Source organism: Cervus elaphus, chromosome X (genome assembly GCF_910594005.1).
Source record: "Cervus elaphus chromosome X, mCerEla1.1, whole genome shotgun sequence".
In the NCBI taxonomy this organism is placed as follows: domain Eukaryota; kingdom Metazoa; phylum Chordata; class Mammalia; order Artiodactyla; family Cervidae; genus Cervus; species Cervus elaphus.
Window position 1 is genome coordinate 99023098 of NC_057848.1, and position 19251 is coordinate 99042348.

General features: G+C 39.0%; 1 protein-coding gene across 1 annotated transcript in view; it reads left to right on the forward strand.

The window, feature by feature from the left end:
- Positions 1 to 2677: 2677 nt before the first annotated feature.
- The window catches only part of SATL1 (spermidine/spermine N1-acetyl transferase like 1), a 29708-nt gene continuing 13134 nt past the window's right edge, over positions 2678 to 19251 (forward strand). Inside the window, exons 1-2 of the mRNA XM_043897412.1 lie at positions 2678 to 2900; positions 15728 to 16299. Coding sequence (XP_043753347.1) covers positions 2678 to 2900; positions 15728 to 16299 — 795 coding nt within the window. The remainder of the gene's footprint in view (positions 2901 to 15727; positions 16300 to 19251) is intronic.

Genomic DNA, 19251 nt, shown 5'->3' on the forward strand with positions numbered 1-19251 from the left:
ACATCATTCCATCTTTGAACCTGCAAGTGCCATCTTTAAGGAGAAAACTACATGAAGTCACCATTTCAATAACTTGATGTGTATATTAGTAAAAGTAATTCAGTCTATTGTTTTAGATTTTTAATTGAAAAATAAAGGTGGGCCATCTAAGAACTTCATTCTCTTAATAAGTTAAAAGATAAAACTTAGGACATTATCTTTAAAAGCATTAAAAGGATTACATTTCATTAACATAATGTTGAAAAGGGAATGCCTGTTGTACTTATAGCACATATTCTTGAATTTTTCCTTGCTTTTGAAATTTGTTTGCTGCAGTTCCTCCAATTGATGCTATTGTATGCAGGTAACACAGTACCAAATTCTGAAAGATGTGATTGATATAAACTTAACAAATCTGAGCTAGTTATCTGAGTTGCATAATGGAGACTTGAAGTGCTAATGAGACTGTTCAAAGTAAGCACTTACGGATTCTAGCCAAAGAATTCAGATATAAGAAAATTGTATTTATATACAGTTTACTGTTTTTGAAGACTAGTGAGATTTCTTTAATAATTTTTAACTCTTTAAAAAGTGAAAGGTCATTGTATGGATATTTCCTTTTTGCTGTTAGAGGAAATATCAAGAGAAAAATGTATTTCTTTTGTGGGCAGTTGGTAGTTTCAAATCTTTTTTGACTAATTTGTAAGCGTAAAGTACAGTAAGCTAAATTACAGCTCTTTGACCTCAGAATTTTCAATAGCAGAATTGCTATTGGTTAGCTAAATGAAACTTTTATTAGAAACTTTAAATTGGTTATATTACAGTATATGGTGGCGGTTTAGTCACTAAGTCATGTCCGACTCTTGCAACTCTATGGACTATAGCCTGCCAAGTTCCTCTGTCCATGGGATTCTCAAGGCAAGAATACTGGAGTGGGTTGCATTTCTTTCTCCAGGGGATCTTCCCAACCAATGATTCAAACCCTGGTCTCCTGCACTGCAGGTAGATACTTTACCAACTGAGCTACAAGGGAAGCATGGATTACATTGTGTGTGTGTGTGTGTGTACATATATATGTATTTAAATGAGAGGTTTGATTTATCTCACTTTAGAAATTCATTCAAAGCCAAAGATGCATATGTGTATATACATGCACTTTTGTATGTATATACATGCATAAGCATGTAGTTCGTCAGGTTATATACATACTTCAAGATTTTTAAATGAACAAGCAATATGGGATTGAAGTATTTATTTGATTTGATTAAAATTTTGTATATCACCAAATTTTTAAAAGTAACAGTCAAATGATAAGTCATCTACTTGGCTACTATGACACCTTAAAAATTGAGTTTACACACCTACAAATTACCTGTGCATATGGTGTTCATTTGTTATCTTAAAGATAATGCGAGACTATAGTAGTGAGATGGATTCTACCAGCCACTCTGTTTCACTGTATTTTAGTCATTAATGAGAATCACAGACACAGAAAATATTACATACATTATATACTTGTAGTTTAAATATGCCAATATTACTGTCTATATTCATCCCACCCTCTCTTTCCCCCGCTGTGTCCATAAATCTGTTGTCTATCTCTGTGTCTCTATTCCTGTCCTGCAGATAGGTTTATTAGTACCATTTTTCTGGATCCCATATGTATGTGTTCATATATTTGTTTTTCTCTTTCTGACTTACTTCATTCTGTATAACAGGCACTAGGTTCATCTACCTCAGTTCAACTGACATTTGTTCTTTTTATGGCTGAGTCATATTCCATTGTATATATGTACCACACCTTCTTAAACACCAACCATGTGCCAAAATTGTTTGAGCCCCACATTTACCAAGGGTCAAGTACTATGGTGCATGCTTTATATACATAATCACATTTAACCCTAACAACGAATTTGGCATTATGATCCCAGTTTCATAGAGAAGGAAATTGAGGCTTAGAGATGTTAATCTGCCTGAGATCACACAATTTGGAAATGGTTGAGTTAAGATTCAAACTCATGACTAGTGTGACCTCCTGAATCCATTGTTCTGAACCAGATTTGGAGACACTTCACTGTCTATGTACATGTTTTCTTTTATTTAATCAACCCCATATTTGATGTGCATTTTAATTATTTCCAATTTTGTGGTATCAGTGCTGCAGTGAACATATTTGTGCAATAAATTTTTAAATAAATATCACTTTAAATATTCCCAAGGAACCTGGAAACTTTTTGGAAAAATAGCAGTAGATGAAGCCCAGACAAAAGCTCTATTTAAGATGCTTAGCGGGGTGGAGTCAAGATGGCAGAGTAGGAGGACATGGAGTTCATCTCTCACAATTAGGGCACAACTAGCACCTTGGGTGCTAGCGGGAGTCCTCAGACACCAGAAGGGACAGAAAGAACCTCAGTGCAACTGGGTAGGTCATGGGAGGGAAGCAGGGAGAGAGAAAACGTGGAGGCAGGACAAGACTATGCCCCAGAAGGGTGCCTAGGGGAGGGGAGAGGTTCCTGTGCTTGGAGAGGTCCACTCCATGTCAGGGGATCAGCAGGGATGGAGAGAAACCTTAAGAGAACTGGGAGATTGGAGGGGAATGCACCCAGTGTCTCCCCTTCCCAATGGGCTCCAGCATGACTGCTGGGATCCCAGGCCTGAGCTCCCCCTACCAAGGCCTCTTCTGGCCATGTGAACCCCCATGTCTGAGCTCCCCCCAACCTTCGCAGAGTCTTCTCTGGCTGTGTGGGTCCTGCAAGATCAAGTGGCAGCCCTGAAAAGACCTGCTCTGGCTGTGAAATTCAGGCAGGCTGAGTGCTATACACCCTCTAAGGTCTCCTCCAGCTGTGCAGGCCCCTGTGAGCCTGCCTGTGGAGGCTTGCATGGGCATGCATGCCTCGGACCAGCTCCAGAAACAGATGCTGGTGAGAGGAACACACAGACTTTAGGCTGACACAGTGGGTCCAGAGACATACCTAGAGATCTTGGAGGCCTGCTGAGGAGGCAGAGGTATGCTGCAGTTCACCATGGGGCAAGGACAACAATACAAGAGGCATCAGGGAATTTTTTTATTTTATTTTTATTTTCTTAATCTATCTTTTAAAAATTTTATTTTATTTTTTACTCTTTTTTTTTTTTTCTTTTGGTTGTTTTTCTGTTTTCTTATCTTGGTGGTTCATGCCCCACCCCCCAAAACTAACATTAAAAAAAAAAAAAAAAAAAAACTAAAAGAAAGTTCACTGTAGAAATTCAACAAGGGTTTTAACAAAACCAAAGTATACCTTTTTATAAATATATGTACATATATTATCAGCAAACTACTACTGAGATTTCATGTTCTTTTATTTATTTATTTTAAAGAAAACATAAACAATTATATTAGTATGGAATGTCAGCTAATCAATTCTTCTTTTATTCTTTGATATGGGCCTTCTAGTGCAAGTGATTTTATGATTCTCATTCAGTTCAGTTCAGTTGCTCAGTTGTGTCTGACTCTTTGCAACCTCAAGGACTGCCACATGCCATACTTCCCTGTCCTTCACCATCTTCCAAAGCTTGCTCAAACTCATGACCAATGATGCCATCCAACGATCTTGTCCTCTGTCATCCCCTTCTCCTCCTGCCTTCAATCTTTCTTAGCATCAGGGTCTTTTCTAATGAGTCGGCTCTTCTCATCAGGTGGCCAAAATAGAGCTTCAGCTCAGCATCAGTCACTCCAAAGAAGATTCAGGGTTGATTTCCTTTAGGATTGACTGGTTTGATCTCCTTGCAGTCCAGAGGGCCAAGGAGTCCAGCTTGTCCCTCTGTGACAACTTAGAAGGGTGGAATGAGGGGTGGAGTAGGAGGGAGGCTCAAGAGGGAGCCATACACCTATGGCTAATTTGCAACGTTGTATGGCAGAAACCAACACAACATTGTAGCAACTATCCTCCTATTAAAAAAGCATTTGTTGAATGATAGCAAATTTTAAAAACATTATATGTAATGCTATAGCAACTGGAGAAGACTAACAATACGTTGTTAAGTAAAGATAGTTACTATGATGTCAGGTTTATTTAAAATTTTACATATTTTTATGTAGAGAGAAAAAATATATAGAGAGGCAAAGGATAGTCATTGAAATGTAAATAATGATTATGTACAGATAGGACTCTGAGAGATTTTTCATTTCTATTTTATATGTTTCTTAGGTCTCCCAGTCTTCTATAGTCATTTATTCCTTTAACAAGCAAATGTCTTGAGTTCCTACCCCAGGTAACAGCAGGGTCTATGCTCTTTACCCATCCCTCCTCTCTATAGTGAACTTCTTCTTAGATGTCTTCTCACCAATCAGTCCAAGCTATAGTTCTACTAGTCCCTGTGTTCAATTCCTGCAGCTGCTGTCTTCTTTCAGCACCTCTGTCACGCATGTAGCCTTCATTCTTCCCTTTACATGTCTCGGAACCACTGAGGCTAGTCTAGTGACTTCCATTAAATTATTGGTAGACATACTTCCACACGGCATCCAATAGGAAAAATTTTAAAACTGAATGAGTGAGTGAGTGAAGTTGCTCAGTCGTGTCTGACTCTTTGCGGCCCCACGGACTATAGCCTACCAGGCTCCTCCATCCATGGGATTTTCCAAGTAAGAATACTGGAGTGGATTGCCATTTCCTTCTCCAGGAGATCTTCCTGACCCAGGGATTGAACTTGGGTCTCCCGAATTGTAGGCAGACGCTTTACCATCTGAGCCACCAGGGAAGTTTAAAATTGAATACTGATATCTTAAAGAGAACCTTTACTGGTTGTCTTGTGCCCTAGAACGTAGTATACCAGAGTTGGGCCAGGTACTGCTCCTCAAGCCAAGAAGTCTTCCTTTCATTTAACCTCTATTTTCCTAGATTCTAAAATGTCCAGCCTCTTTCTCAAGATTTCTCCCTGGGGGAAAAAAAATCCAATTTATTGTTTTTATATGCAAAACAATCTAATTTTTAGTCCTCCCACCCAGACTAGGCTTTGGACCCATACTATCTTTTACAAAACTTCCCTGGTGGCTCAGTTGGTAAAGCGTCTGCCTACAATGAGGGATACCCGAGTTCAATCATAGGGTTAGGAAGATCTCCTGGAGAAGGAAATGGCAATCCACTCCAGTATTCTTACTTGGAAAATCCCATGGATGGAGGAGCCTGGTAGGTTACAGTCCATGGGATCGCAAAGAGTTGGACATGACTGAGCGACTTCACTCACTCACTCACTCACTCAATGTTGGGGAACTTTTCTAAACAAAAAAAAATCCATGCATCCCTGATTTATACCCTCAGCTAAGCAAATGGACAGCGTAAGTAAAGTCATGATTTCCTTTAATTGGAAATTTGCTGATAATATATGGAAAGGAATAAAATGAAAATTCTTGGATGTGCTCATTTTTAATCAGAGCAAAATCTAGAGCAAATTTTTCATCTGTTACAGATATTTTCCAAATGTTTTACAATGAGCATGTGTTTTTTAATAAAATAAAATATAGCAAATATTATAAAAATATAATTCTGTTCATTGATGAATGTCTCCAAAGCATTTTAAATTTTTATTTCAGAAAATAACTGCTATATGTTAGCTCTGTTCTCCTTGCCTTAAACCCTTCCTCATCCTATGCCCTCAACTCCTGCCTTTTCCTTTTCTTTCTTTTTGTTTGTTTGCATTTTACAGGGGTAAAAATAAAAAGCCTGTAACTTCAAAGGGACAGGAAAAAGGTTGGCTGTGAAGTATAGGGAGATTTCAACAAATTTATCTGCTTGCTATAGATGAAAATTATACAAATGACTTTCTCAATTGTGAATAGACATTTAGAAGAAACAAAGTTGGGGTCAGAATTCAGAACACCAGATTTTACTTAGCATCTTCAGTAAGGAGGATCTTATGTATTGTAGTCATTAGTTTAAGTGCATAAATATATCCATTTTTTAGACCTATAGGAAGTGGCTTATATATTATATTAAATTAAAAACATTTTGGTAGAGTAGAATATAAATGTACATTTTGATTCTTAGAATTTGGCAGGTTTGGGCTTACAAAATTAACAAATTAAGCTAGATCTGTGATAAAAGATCTGTATGTTAAGAATAAAGTTACATTTTAGAAATTTTCTGATAATATCTGGAAATGATAAAAACCTGAAATTTAAATAATATGTATACATTTATTAAATATAAACAAGATTACAACGTTTATCATTTAGACTTTGCCCCTAAACTTGACAGCTCCACCTTTTGGCAAAGACTGATTATTGACACTTCTGTCTAAATAGAATAAAAAAAAAAACTATTTTTTCCCTGATAATATGTCAGGTACAGTGTGGTGATAATTTGTATGACTGATAAAGACAGTCTCATTTTGTTTCTAAGATGGAACAAGCTGTGTTAATAAGTAACTGCATTTTTTGATTGGGTCATTTATTTTTCTGGAATTGAGCTGCAGGAGTTGCTTGTATATTTTTGAGATTAATCCTTTGTCTGTTTCTTCATTTGCTATTATTTTCTCCCAATCTGAGGGCTGTCTTTTCACCTTACTTATAGTTTCCTTTGTAGTGCAAAAGCTTTTAAGTTTCATTAGGTGGAGAGGGAGGTGGGAGGGGGGATCGGGATGGGGAATACGTGTAAATCTATGGCTGATTCATATCAATGTATGACAAAACCCACTGAAATGTTGTGAAGTAATTAGCCTCCAACTAATAAAAAAAATTAAAAAAAAAATAAGTAACTGCAAGCAAGAATATGCATTTTTGATACAACCCCTTAAAATCACCATTATATAAAGTTTAAAAAAAATTAAAAACTAACACCTAAATCAGCTTCAAGTTATGATAACGTTCATGAGTCAAAATATAAAATAAACTTGTTAACAGTTCTAGATCATACACTGTAATTTCTAATGGTACCTCTTTAAGGCATCAGCCAGAAACCTACCACGTCTCCTCCTATAAAAAAAAAGTCATTCATCCCTACCATAAACTATGAAAGTGGTTGGATTTTTGTTAAGCAAACAACAAAATTCTTTCACCTCTTTTCAGGCATTTCAGTTCAGCTCAGTTAAGTTCAGTACAGTTGCTTAGTCATGTCTGACTCTTTGCGACCCTATGGACTGCAGCATGCCAGGCCTCCCTGTCTATCATCAACTCCCGGAGTTTACTCAAACTCATGTCCATTGAGTCAGCGCTGCCATCCAACCATCTCATCCTCTGCTGTCCCCTTCTCCTCCTGCCTTCAATCATTTGCAGCATCAGGGTCTTTTCAAATGAGTCAGTTCTTCGTATCAGGAGGCCAAAGTATTGGAGTTTCAGCTTCAACATCAGTCCTCCCAATGAATATTAAGGACTGATTTCCTTTAGGACGGACTGGTTGTATCTCCTTACTGTACAAGCGACTCTCAAGAGTCTTCTCAAACACCACAGTTCAAAAGCATCAGTTCTTCAGCTCTCTACTTTCTTTATAGTCCAACTCTCACATCCATACATGACTACTGGAAAAACCATTGCCTTGACAAGATGGAACTTTGTTGGCAAAGTAATGTCTCTGCTTTTTAATAAGCTATCTAGGTTGGTCATAAATTTTATTCCAAGGAGCAAGTGTCTTTTAATTTTATGGCTGCAGTCTCTATCTGCAGTGATTTTGGAGCCCCCCAAAATAAAGTCTGCCACTGTTTCCATTGTTTCCCCATCTATCTGCCATGAAGTGATGGGACCAGATGCCATAATCTTCATTTTTTGAAAGTTGAGTTTTAAGCCAACTTTTTCACTCTCCTCTTTCACTTTCATCAAGAGGCTCTTTAGTTTTTCTTGACATTCTGCCATAAGGGTGGTGTCATCTGCATATATGAGGTTATTGATATTTTTCCTGGCAATCTTGATTCCAGCTTGTGCTTCATCCAGCCCAGCATTTCAAATGATGTACTCTGAATATAAGTTAAATAAGCAGCATGACAATATTCAGCCTTGACGTACTCCTTTCCCGATTTGGAACCAGTCTGTTGTTCCATGTCCAGTTCTATCTGTTGCTTCTTGACCTGCATACAGATTTCTCAGGAAGCAGGTCACGTGGTCTTGTATTCCAAATTCTTGAAGAATTTTCCACAGTTTGTTGTGATCCACACAGTCAGAGGCTTTGGCACAGTCAATGAAGCTGTAGATGTTTTTCTGGAGCTCTCTTGCTTTTTCTATGATGCAACAGATTGGCAACTTGATCTCTGGTTCCTCTTCCTTTTCTAAACCCAGCTTGAACATCTGGAAGTTCATGGTTCATGTAATGTTGAAGCTTAGCTTGGAGAATTTTGAGCTTTACTTTGCTAGTATGTGAGATGAGTTCAATTGTGTAGTAGTTGAGCATTCTTTGGCGTTGCCTTTCTTTGGGATTGGAATAAAAACTGATGTTTCCCTGTCCTATAACCACTGCTGAGTTTTCCAAATTTGCTGGCATATTAAATGAAGCACTTTCACAGCATCATCTTTTAGGATCTGAAATAGCTCAACTGGAATTCCATCACTTCCACTAGCTTTGTTCGTAGTGATGCTTCCTAAGGCCCACTTGACTTCACATTCCAGGATGTCTGGCTCTAGGTGAGTGATCACACCATCATGATTGTCTGGGTCATGAAGATCTTTTTTGTATAGTTCTTCTGTGTATTCTTGCTACTTCTTCTTAATATCTTCTGCTTCTATTAGGTCCATACCATTTCTGTCCTTTATTGTGCCCACCTTTGCATGAAATATTACCTTGGTATCTCTAATTTTCTTGAAGAGATCTCTAGTCTTTCCCATTCTGTTGTTTTCCTCTATTTCTTTGCATTGATCATTGAGGAAAGTTTTCTTATCTCTCCTTGCTATTCTTTGGAACTCTGCATTCAAATGGGTATATCTTCCCTTTTCTCCTTTGCCTTTAGCTTCTCTTCTTTTCATAGCTATGTGTAAGGCCTGCTCAGACAACCATTTTGTCTTTTTTTCATTTCTTTTTTCTTGGGGATGGTCTTGATCCCTGCCTCCTGCACAATGTCATGAATCTCCATCCATAGTTCTTCAGGCAATCTATCTATCAGATTTAATCCCTTGAATCTATTTGTCACTTCCACTGTAGAGTCGTAAGGGATTTGGTTTAGGTCATACTTGGATGGTCTAGTGGTTTTCCATACTTTCATCTATTTAAGTTTGAATTTGGCAATAAGGAGTTCGTGATCTGAGCCACAGTCAGCTCCCGGTCTTGTTTTTGCTGACTGTAAAGAGCTTCTTCATCTTTGGCTGCAAAGAATATAATCAATCTGATTTCAGTTTTGACCATCTGGTGATGTTCAGGTGTAGAGTCTTCTCTTGTGTTACTGGAGGAGGGTGTTTGCTATCACCAGTGTGTTCTCTTGGCAAAACTGTGATAGCCTTTGCCCTGCTTCATTCTGTACTCCAAGGCCATATATGCCCGTTACTTCAGGTGTTTCTTGACTTCTTACTTTTGCATTCCAGTCTCCTACAATGAAAAGGAGCTTTTTTTTGGGTGTTAGTTCTAGAAGGTCTTGTAGGTCTTCATAGGAACATTCAACTTCAGCTTCTGCAGCATTACTGGTTGGGGAATATACTTGGATTACTATGATATTGAATGGTTTACCTTGGAAATGAACAGAGATCATTCTGTCATTTTGAGATTGCATCCAAGTAGTGCATTTTGCACTATTTTGTTGACTATGATGGCTCTTCCATTTCTTCTAAGGGATTCTTGCCCACAGTAGTAGATACAATGGTCATCTGAGTTAAATTCACCCATTCCAGTCCATTTTAGCTCGCTGATTCCTAGAATGTGGACGTTCACTCTTGCTATCTCCTGTTTGACCTTGATTCATGGACCTAACTTTCCAGGTTATTATGCAATATTGCTCTTACAGCATTGGACTTTACTTCCATCACCAGTCACATCCACAGCTGGGTATTCTGTCATTTCAGAAAAGTCATAATGAGAACTGGGTATTCTTTATCTTGTCTGCACTTTCAGTTGTGTGACTTAAATTACTTAACATCTCTGAATCTCAGTTCCTTTACCTGAAAAATGAATATAATAATATTATCTACCTCAGCGGGTAAGGTAATCCTCACAATAAGTGGGGATTAAATGAGTAAATTGTCCCCTAGAACCATGACTAACACCACAGAAATCATTCATAAAATTTTAGCTTTCATTATTACAGGTTGATCAAGATCAGGAATGTATCTGTATCTAATTTGTGTTTGGTTTGGCATAGTTCTGTGACATTACTGTATTTATCTGTCATGCCAAGAAGGTGGGCTCTCTAAGTTCCACTAATAGCTAGTATGAGCCAAATTTTGATTTTACTCTTTAGTTCTATTCAAACCTAGTATCTACAGAGTGGACCTTGAACTTTGTCCCCATTTTGGCGTGTATTAGATTTGGGAAAATTAATCTTTCTAAGTTTCAGTTTCTTTATTGATAAAATGAAGAACAAGAGTATATATCTCTTATGGTTGCTTTGATGATTTTTTTTAAGGTTTGAATGTTTTTATTTTTTTAATTTTAAATTAATTAATTTACATAAATTGGAGGCTAATTATATTACAAAACTGTAGTGGTTTTTGTCATACCATTCATTGATATGAATCAGCGTGGGTCTACATGTAATCCCCATCCCGAACCCCCTCCCACCTCCCTCCCCATCCCATCCCTCAAGGTCATTCCAGTGCACCAGCCCTGAACACCATGCACCGAAGCTGGACTGGTGATCAGTTTTACATATGATAATATACATGTCTCAATTCTGTTCTCTCAAATCATCCCACCCTTGCCTTCTCCCACAGAGTCTAAAAGTCTATTCTATACATCTGTGTCTCTTTTGCTGTCTCACATATAGGGTCATCATTACCATCTTTCTAAATTCCATATATGTGTGTTAATATACTGTATTGGTGTTTTTCTTTCTGACATACTTCACTCTGTATAATAGGCTCCAGTTTCATCCACTTCATTAGAACTGATTCAAATGCATTCTTTTTAATAGCTGAATAATATTCCATTGTGTATATGTACCTCAGTTTTCTTATCCATTCATCTGCTGATGGATATCCACATCCTGGCTATTGTAAACAGTGTTGTGATGAACACTGGGGTGCATGTGTCTCTTTCAATTCTGATTTCCTTGGTGTGTATGCCCAGCAGTGGGATTGCTGGGTCGTATGGCAGTTCTAGTTCCAGATTTTTAAGGAATCTCCACACGTTTCTCCATAGTGGCTGTACTAGTTTGCATTCCCACCAACACTGTAAGAGAGTTCCCTTTTCTCCACACCCTCTCCATCATTTATTATTTGTAGACTTTTTGATAGCAGCCATTCTGACTGGCATGAGATGGTACCTCTTTGTGGCTTTGATTTGCATTTCTCTGGTAATGAGTGATGTTGAGCATCTTTTCATGTGTTTGTTAGCCATCTGCATGTCTTCTTTGGAGAAATGTCTGTTTAGTGTTTTGGCTCATTTTTTGATTGGGTCATTTATTTCCATTACTCTGGGAGGTGGGTCATAGAAGTTCCTGCTGTGATTTATGTCAGAGTGTTTTGCTATGTTTTCCTCTAGGAGTTCTATAGTTTCTGGTCTTACATTTAGATCTTTAATCCATTTTGAGTTTATTTTTGTGTATGGTGTTAGAAAGTGTTCTAGTTTCATTCTTTTACAAGTGGTTGACCAGTTTTCCCAGCACCACTTGTTAAAGAGATTGTTTTTTCTCCATTGCATATTTGTGCCTCCTGTGTCAAAGATAAGGTGTCCATAGGTGCATGGATTTATCTCTGGGCTTTCTCTTTTGTTCCATTGATCTATATTTCTGTCTTTGTTCCAGGACCATACTGTCTTGATAACTGTAGCTTTGTGGTATAGTCTTAAGTCCGGCAGGTTGATTCGTCCCTTTCCATTCTTCTATCTCAAGATTGCTTTGGCTATTTGAGGTTTTTTGTATTTCTATGCAAATTGTGAAATTATTTGTTCTAGTTCTCGGAAAAATATCATTGGTAGCTTGATAGGGTTTGCATTGAATCTATAGATTGCTTTGGGTAGTATACTCATTTTCACTATATTGATTCTTCAGATCCATAAACATGGCATATTTCTCCATCTATTTGTGTCATCTTTGATTACTTTCATCAGCCTCAAAAGTTCTCCATCCGTACAGCACTGATGATAAAACATCTAGGTTAATGGTGAAAAGATTCTCCACAGGGAGGGACACCCAGAGAGGTTCACAGAGTTACATGGAGAAGAGAAGAGGGATGAGGGAGATAGAGACAACTAGGTGGAGAAGAGGGGGAGTCAAAAGGGGAGAGAGCAATCTAGTGAGTAATCAATTCCCTATATGCTCTCCACATACTGAAACACTCAGAGAGGTTCACGGATTTACATAGAGAAGAGAAGAGGGAGGAAGGAGATAGAGGTGACCAGGAGGAGAAGAAGAGGAGTCAAAAGGAGAGAGACAGATCTAGCTATAATCAGTTCCCTAAGTACTCCCCATAGCCCAGAACACCCAAAGAGATTCACAGAGTTAGGTAAAGAAAAGCAGGGGGAGGGAGGAGAAAGAGGTGACCTGGAGGAGAAAAAGGAGAGTCAAAAGGGGAGAGAGCAATCAAGCCAGTAATCACACTCCTAAGTAAAAATGGGTACTGAAGATTGGATTCTTAAAGGTACAAAATTGATAACAAAGACCTAAAAGCAAAGATGAAAAATATAGAGGTTAGACTCTCAAAAATACAATATTAAAAAAACAAAAAAAATCACAAAAATTATAAATATAAATATATATATATATATATGAAATTTGCTTTAAAAATAGGGTCTTGTTTTGGCATCGTAATCATAGGTTATAAAAATAACAATCAAAGGAGTAATAAAGAACTTAAAAATAAAAAAAAAATCTTTTCAAATTAAAAAATGATAATAATAAAATATATCTAGGAATTTCTCTGGAGCTGTTGAGGGCAGTTTAGGGTCAGTTCAGTTTCAGATTGTTCCTTGTTCCATCTTATAATTCTTCTCAAGATTTATAGGCCCCTTCCAATGCTGAGTCAATATTAACTAGAAGGTTTTAATCTGTTGCACCTGTCACTTCCAGAGCAGTTCCCTCTTCTTTGTTTATTTTGGCTTCCTGTGTTTGCAAGTCTCTTCAGTGTCTAATTTCCGCCCTGACACAAGGAGTGGAAGGTGGTACTTATTTATGCTCACTTGTTCAGCTGTGTTGTGGGTAGGGAGGGACACTGCAAACAAATATCACTGGTGTGTGTGTGTGGAGTGCTCACAATGTCTGAGCCACACTGGGTTTGCCCCAGCTCATGGTGTGTGTGCTTTTCTGGTCTACACAGCTCAGGCTCCAGGTTGCTCTGCAGGGCAACTGTCTAAAGTGGGCCTGGGTTGCATGTACTTCTCAGGTCTAAGCTGCTAAGGTTCCAGTTCTCAGGTACTCCACAAAGGCACAAACTCGGCTGGGTCTGCATTATGTGCCCTTCCCAGTTCCGAGCAGCTCAGGCAACCAGGTGCTTGATGAGTACACTCTCCCAGGTGGGCAGTGCATCTTATCACCTTCCTGGTTCCAGCCCCTCAGTTTACTGGGTGCACTGTGAGTGCCCCATCTCAGGTGTGCTCTGTGTCTCCTTTGGGGACCTGATCTCTGACTGTGACCCTCCTGGTGGATGTCAACCATCCAGGATCCCAGGAAGACTTGGTTAGCAACTGGGAGCCTGCTCATGGTTTGGTGGAGAATGCATCTCTGGGGCCGAGATTGCCCCTCGCCTTCCAGCTCTGGCTGCCACCTGCCTGCCTCTCTGCCTCCGGCAGGGGGATGGGCCTGTCTGCAGCTGGCTAGCTCTCCTCTGTATTTGCTCAGTCCTTTGTTTTTTGAGCAGGTCCAGCAGTTCCTTAGGTTAGAGTTTTTCACAGGAAAGTTCTCTCTCTTTCTTCTTCTCTCTCTGGCTATCCCACAGTTTGGGTTGTTATCTCCTGTTAGCTCCTTCAGATTGTCCTCAGGGCTTTCAGGCCCGGTCCTTCCCTAAGCATGCAGCCCGTGCCTCCCTGTTCAGTCCCCGCTTCCTGTTGGTGGATGTGAGCATCTGAGCTACTTCTCTGCTGGGAGTTGCAGTTAGGCGAGTAATCTGTGGGTTTGTTATTTTTTTCTCCTTCCCATTATGTTGCCCTCTGAAATTCCAAAACGTCCCACAGGCCCGCCAGTAAGAGGGTTTCCTGGTGTGTGGAAACTTCTCCTTCACGACCCCCCACCCCATGGGATGGGTCTCTGTCCCTAACTCTTTCGTCTCTCTTTGTATCTTTTATATTTTGTCCTACCTCCTTTCAAAGAGAATGGGCTGTCTTTCTGGGTGCCTGGTGTCCTCTGCCAGCATTCAGAAAGTGTTTTGTGGAATTTCCTCAGTGTTCAAATGATCTTTTGATGAATTTGTGGGGGAGAAGGTGATCTTCCTGTCCTATTCCCCTGCCATCTTAGGACTGACCCCTGCTTTGATGATTAAATGAAGTAATGCATACATAAAGACCTATCAGCAAACTGTGAGACTTCACAGCTTCAACCAACATTTTCTGGTATGTTTTTAAAAAAATACAAGACACTCCATCTACAACAATATTAGTACCAGCACATAATATATGTTATTAAGGAAGTGATCCAACAGATAAAAAGATAAGAGAAGTAATTCTATGAGAGGAGATGGGGTGAAAGGACAACATACCTGATCTCACAGATATGGGGGGTGGAGATAAGTATAATGTGTATAATGGATAGGATAATATCATGGTAAAAATCCTGGAACTGGAATCAGATAGACCTGGGTCTGAATTCAGGCTCTTTGCCAACTGTTCAGATCTTGGTTAGCTTACCAAATCTTTCGAATCAATTTCCTTAGAATTGGGGATAATAGGGTTGCTGTGGGATTGAATGTGAAAATGTTAAAAAAAAAAATGTTCCCACTGAACCTAGGTCAGAAAATAACTCAAAATGTAGTAGCCACAGATATTCTTAATGATTTGTAAAGAAATATTTTCCTCATTAGGGACTTGAACACCTCTCTAGGAGAACCCTTTTAAACATTCTACTGTCTATGGTGTGGGGAAAAGATAATAAGTAAAAGTCAGAACAAAAATAGGAAGTGAATTATTTCAGGGCTGGAGCATGGGGAAAGCAGAAAGGTTTAGGGCAAATATCTTTAAATTGATTGGTTAAAACAGTGGGCACTGAGTATGAATGTCTAGCATATGCTCTGAGATTCCTTCTAGGTTTTTGTTTCAGCCTTGTCGCTCTTGGGAGGAGGAAATAAAGTGGTCAAGCAGGCCCTGCCTCACCCCTCCCTCACCACTTGGGGGAGCATGTACACATGTAAATAAGGGCATTGTGACTTCATCGCTGTGAGGCAGTGACAGTGCAAGGTGGTGCGGCAGTAATAGTCTCCCAGGGTCATTTTCTTCTGCCCCTCACTTCTGGCCCATTGGCAGGGAAAGGCCAGATGACAACCTGAAACCCAGATAAGCATACAACTGTGATAGCTGGTGGGGTCAACTCCAGCAAATCAGAGACATCAATAATCTTTTTTAGATAGCACTCCTTTATTTTCCCATTCTCATCTTGATAGAGGGGTATCTTGAAGAACGAATCAAGTTGAGATAAAACAGAAACATCCTACAGCCTTCCACAACAGCACTGTAGTTAAGGGCTCCTATTACATCAAGGCACTTAGTCATTGGCCAACCAGTCCTCTGCCAACCCGCAATCCATCAACTAGTCATAAGCCAACTAGCCCTCAGCCAACCAGACATGAATCAACTGGGTATGAATCAATCAAGCCTACCAGACATGAACCAGCCAGGCACGAGCTTACTTGGTATGAAGCAACTGGACATGAACCAACCAAGCACAAGCTTACCTGACACCAACCAACTGGGTCAACTAGGCATGAGGCAACCAGGCCTGTACCAAATAAGCATGAGGCAATCTGGCACAAGGCAAGCAGTCCTGAGCCAATCAGGCATGAAGCAAACAGGCATGAGCCAATCAAACACAAGCCAATCAGGCACAAGTCAGCCAGGCCTGAGTCAACTGCAACCAGGCCCGAGCCAATCAATCATGAGTCAACTAGGCCCGAGCCAATCAGGCACAAGCCAAACATGCATGAGCCAATCAGGCAGGAGCCAACTAGGAATGAGCCAGCCAAGTCTGAGGCAACCAGGCAGGAGCCAATCAAGCATGAGGCAACCAAGTGTGACTTCTTTTCGAGTAAGACCTGCGGAGGCTCGAGACTGCCCGGAAATCCTGCATCTAATTAAAGTAAGCTGCTTTCTCTTCATTCCATGGAGCTTCATGGCATTAGTTTAAGGCTGAGGGTACAGAAGGCATATTCTGTCTGAATCCTAGCTCTGTCAATTATGACTCATGTATATAAATTTCTGGAAGTTACTTAAGCTCTATAAACTTCTGTTTCCACATCTAAAATCAAGATCACAATACTATCTATTCACAAGATTGTTGTAATGATTCAGAATATAAAATGATTACATATTAATTGCTTGACTTATAGTGGGGGGCTTAAAAAAATCAAGGGGGAACCAACATGGATATTTCAGGGACCTAATGTGTTGTTCCTCCTGGGGAAATTTTAACTTTAAAAAAGGATCTTCAATAAAAGGAATGCTTAACTCACATGAATGACCTGTCAGTGATAGAATTTCTAGCTAATAATAGCTAAGATTTTAGGATAGGGCATCTTTGTTTGAAGACCACACCTACTTGTGGAATCTCATGATTAACTGTCCAGAAACAATATTTGTCCACAGCAGTTTTTCTGTATAATTTCAGACTGTTGTTTGACTACTGAAGCCCATCCACAGATATCCTCCCAGGAGTCCAAGGAGCAGGGTTAAAAATTTCTCATTTGAAAATTCCTTTTAATGGTTTTCCTGGAAATCATCCCAGTGCAGTAAAAGGGACAAACAATTAGCCATAGCTACTGTGCTGGAGCTCTGTGGCACTCAAGGCAATCATTTATGTGATACACAACCTAAACAATTCCATATAAAAGCCCATATAAAAGCAGTTGGTTAGATTTTTTTAAAGGAGTAAATATATGGCTGGAACAAGTCACCCTTATAAAATATTTTTGTAATGGAACTGTTTCCATCTAATATATGATTTAAATTAGGCCAAGTTTCTGTTCCCTTGGATCAGAGAATGTGTTTTCATGGGCAAAATAAAATACTGGAAGTTTTCAAGTGAAATCTGTCTGTCAAAATGATGCTAGGCCTGGTTACAGATCTGTAAGAACTGGATTATCTATCTTTCCATGTCTTCTATTTCATTCTATCCACCAAAGTTCCCACATCATTTCTCTAACTGGCATTAATCCACATGACTAGGTCATCAATCAAAATACTATGCCCAACATGGTAATTATTCTCGAACCATATTTTTCCAGGTAGAAAATAATTTTAAAGAGTTTTTTTTAGCTTAGTATCTAACATTCAGTTGGCAGTTAATAAATTTATTATTGAACAACAATGAATCTTTCTATCCAGAAAACTTACCTTCCTTATCTTTACAAACAGGGCCCATTGTTATCACCAAGGGAAAAACATCACTAGATTCTCTGACTTTAGTGAACCTGTATCTGTGAAGTTCCTAACCACATTTACTTTTGAATTTGCCTCTTGTGCTTGAATAAACACTATATGTTTCTTGGAAATAATTTTAATGAATATTCACTGTAGAAAATAATAGAAAAGATAAATTACTCTGTACCACAGACATGAATATGATTAATTTGCTTTTAGATGATCTTCTCTAATGCATATATATCTATTCATCCTTACTCCTGTTCATTGCTAAGTTTGCAAGGCATTCTCTTTGTAAATGAATTTATGAGAGTTTGCCATCATAATAATTCATTCCTTAACTGAGAGTTTTGCAGGTTTTACTTATTGTCCTGCCAAGAGTCTTAAAACTCTTCCAAGCATCCTCTATATGCATCTGTTTTATCCTATTAATCACCACACCACAGCATTATTTGGCCATCTAGCCACTTTATGGCTAGGCAGTCATAACTTCCTGCTTATCAGACTTTCCATTTAAAGCCTTTTTATGGTAGTTCTCAAAGTGTGGTGTTTGGACCATTGCTGATCCATAAGAAGGACTATGTACCGTTAATATCTGATTTTTGTTCACTATGCATACATTGAGTATGTACTAGGGAAAGGCCATGTGCTAAGTACTATAAAGGATGTTGCTGTTCTTTAATAGCTGTCATGTCCAACTCTTTTGTGATCTCATGGACTGTAGGCTCCTCTGTCCATGGGATTCTCTAGGCAAGAATACTGGAGTGGGTTGCAGTTTCCTTCTCCAGGGGATCTTACTGACGTAGGTATCAATCCTGTGTCTCCTGCATTGGCAGGGGATTCTTTACCACTGAGCCACCTGGGAAGCTCCACTATAAAGGACACCAGATTATTAAACTATAGTTGCTGCCCTCAAAGAGCTTACAGTATCTTAGGGAAGGTGCTCCAAAATGCTCAAACTTCATTGGGCTCTGGTTGCACTGAGAATAAAATCCAAATTTCTTAGCAATGCTTTATATAATCTGGCCCTTGCTGTCTTCCTTATGTATTTTAAAGACTTTTTCCACTATAAATTTAATGAGATTCCAGTCAAAATCTCCAAGAAGAATAAATGTGTGACTGTTTCTAGAAAAATTCCAAAAAGAAGAGTGATGAGGGGAGGTCATTCCTACCAGATACTATAAAGCTGTAAGTAATTAAAATACTATGGTAATCTATTACAATAGATGCAGAGATAGATCACTGGAACAGAATGGAGAGTCTAGAAGTTCTCTTAGGTATGTATGTGAATGTAGTACATGATAGGGCCTCCCTGGTGCCTAAGCAGTAAAGAATTTTCCTGCCAATGCAGGAGATATGGGCTTGATCCCTGGGTTGGGAAGATTCCCTGGAGAAGGAAATAACAACCCACTTCAATATTCTTGCCTGGGAAATCCTATGGACCGAGGAGCCTGGTGGGCTACAGTCTGTGGAGTCACAAAAGATTTAGATAGCACTTAGCGACTAAACAAGAACAATAATGGTACATAATAAAGTGGACATTTCAATTCAGTTAATAAAAGATGGGTTATTAAATAAACAGTGTTGGGATAATTGGGGAAAAAGACAAAGGAGAAATTCCACCTTCTTACACACAGATAAAACCAAATTAATCAATTATTAATATATAAAG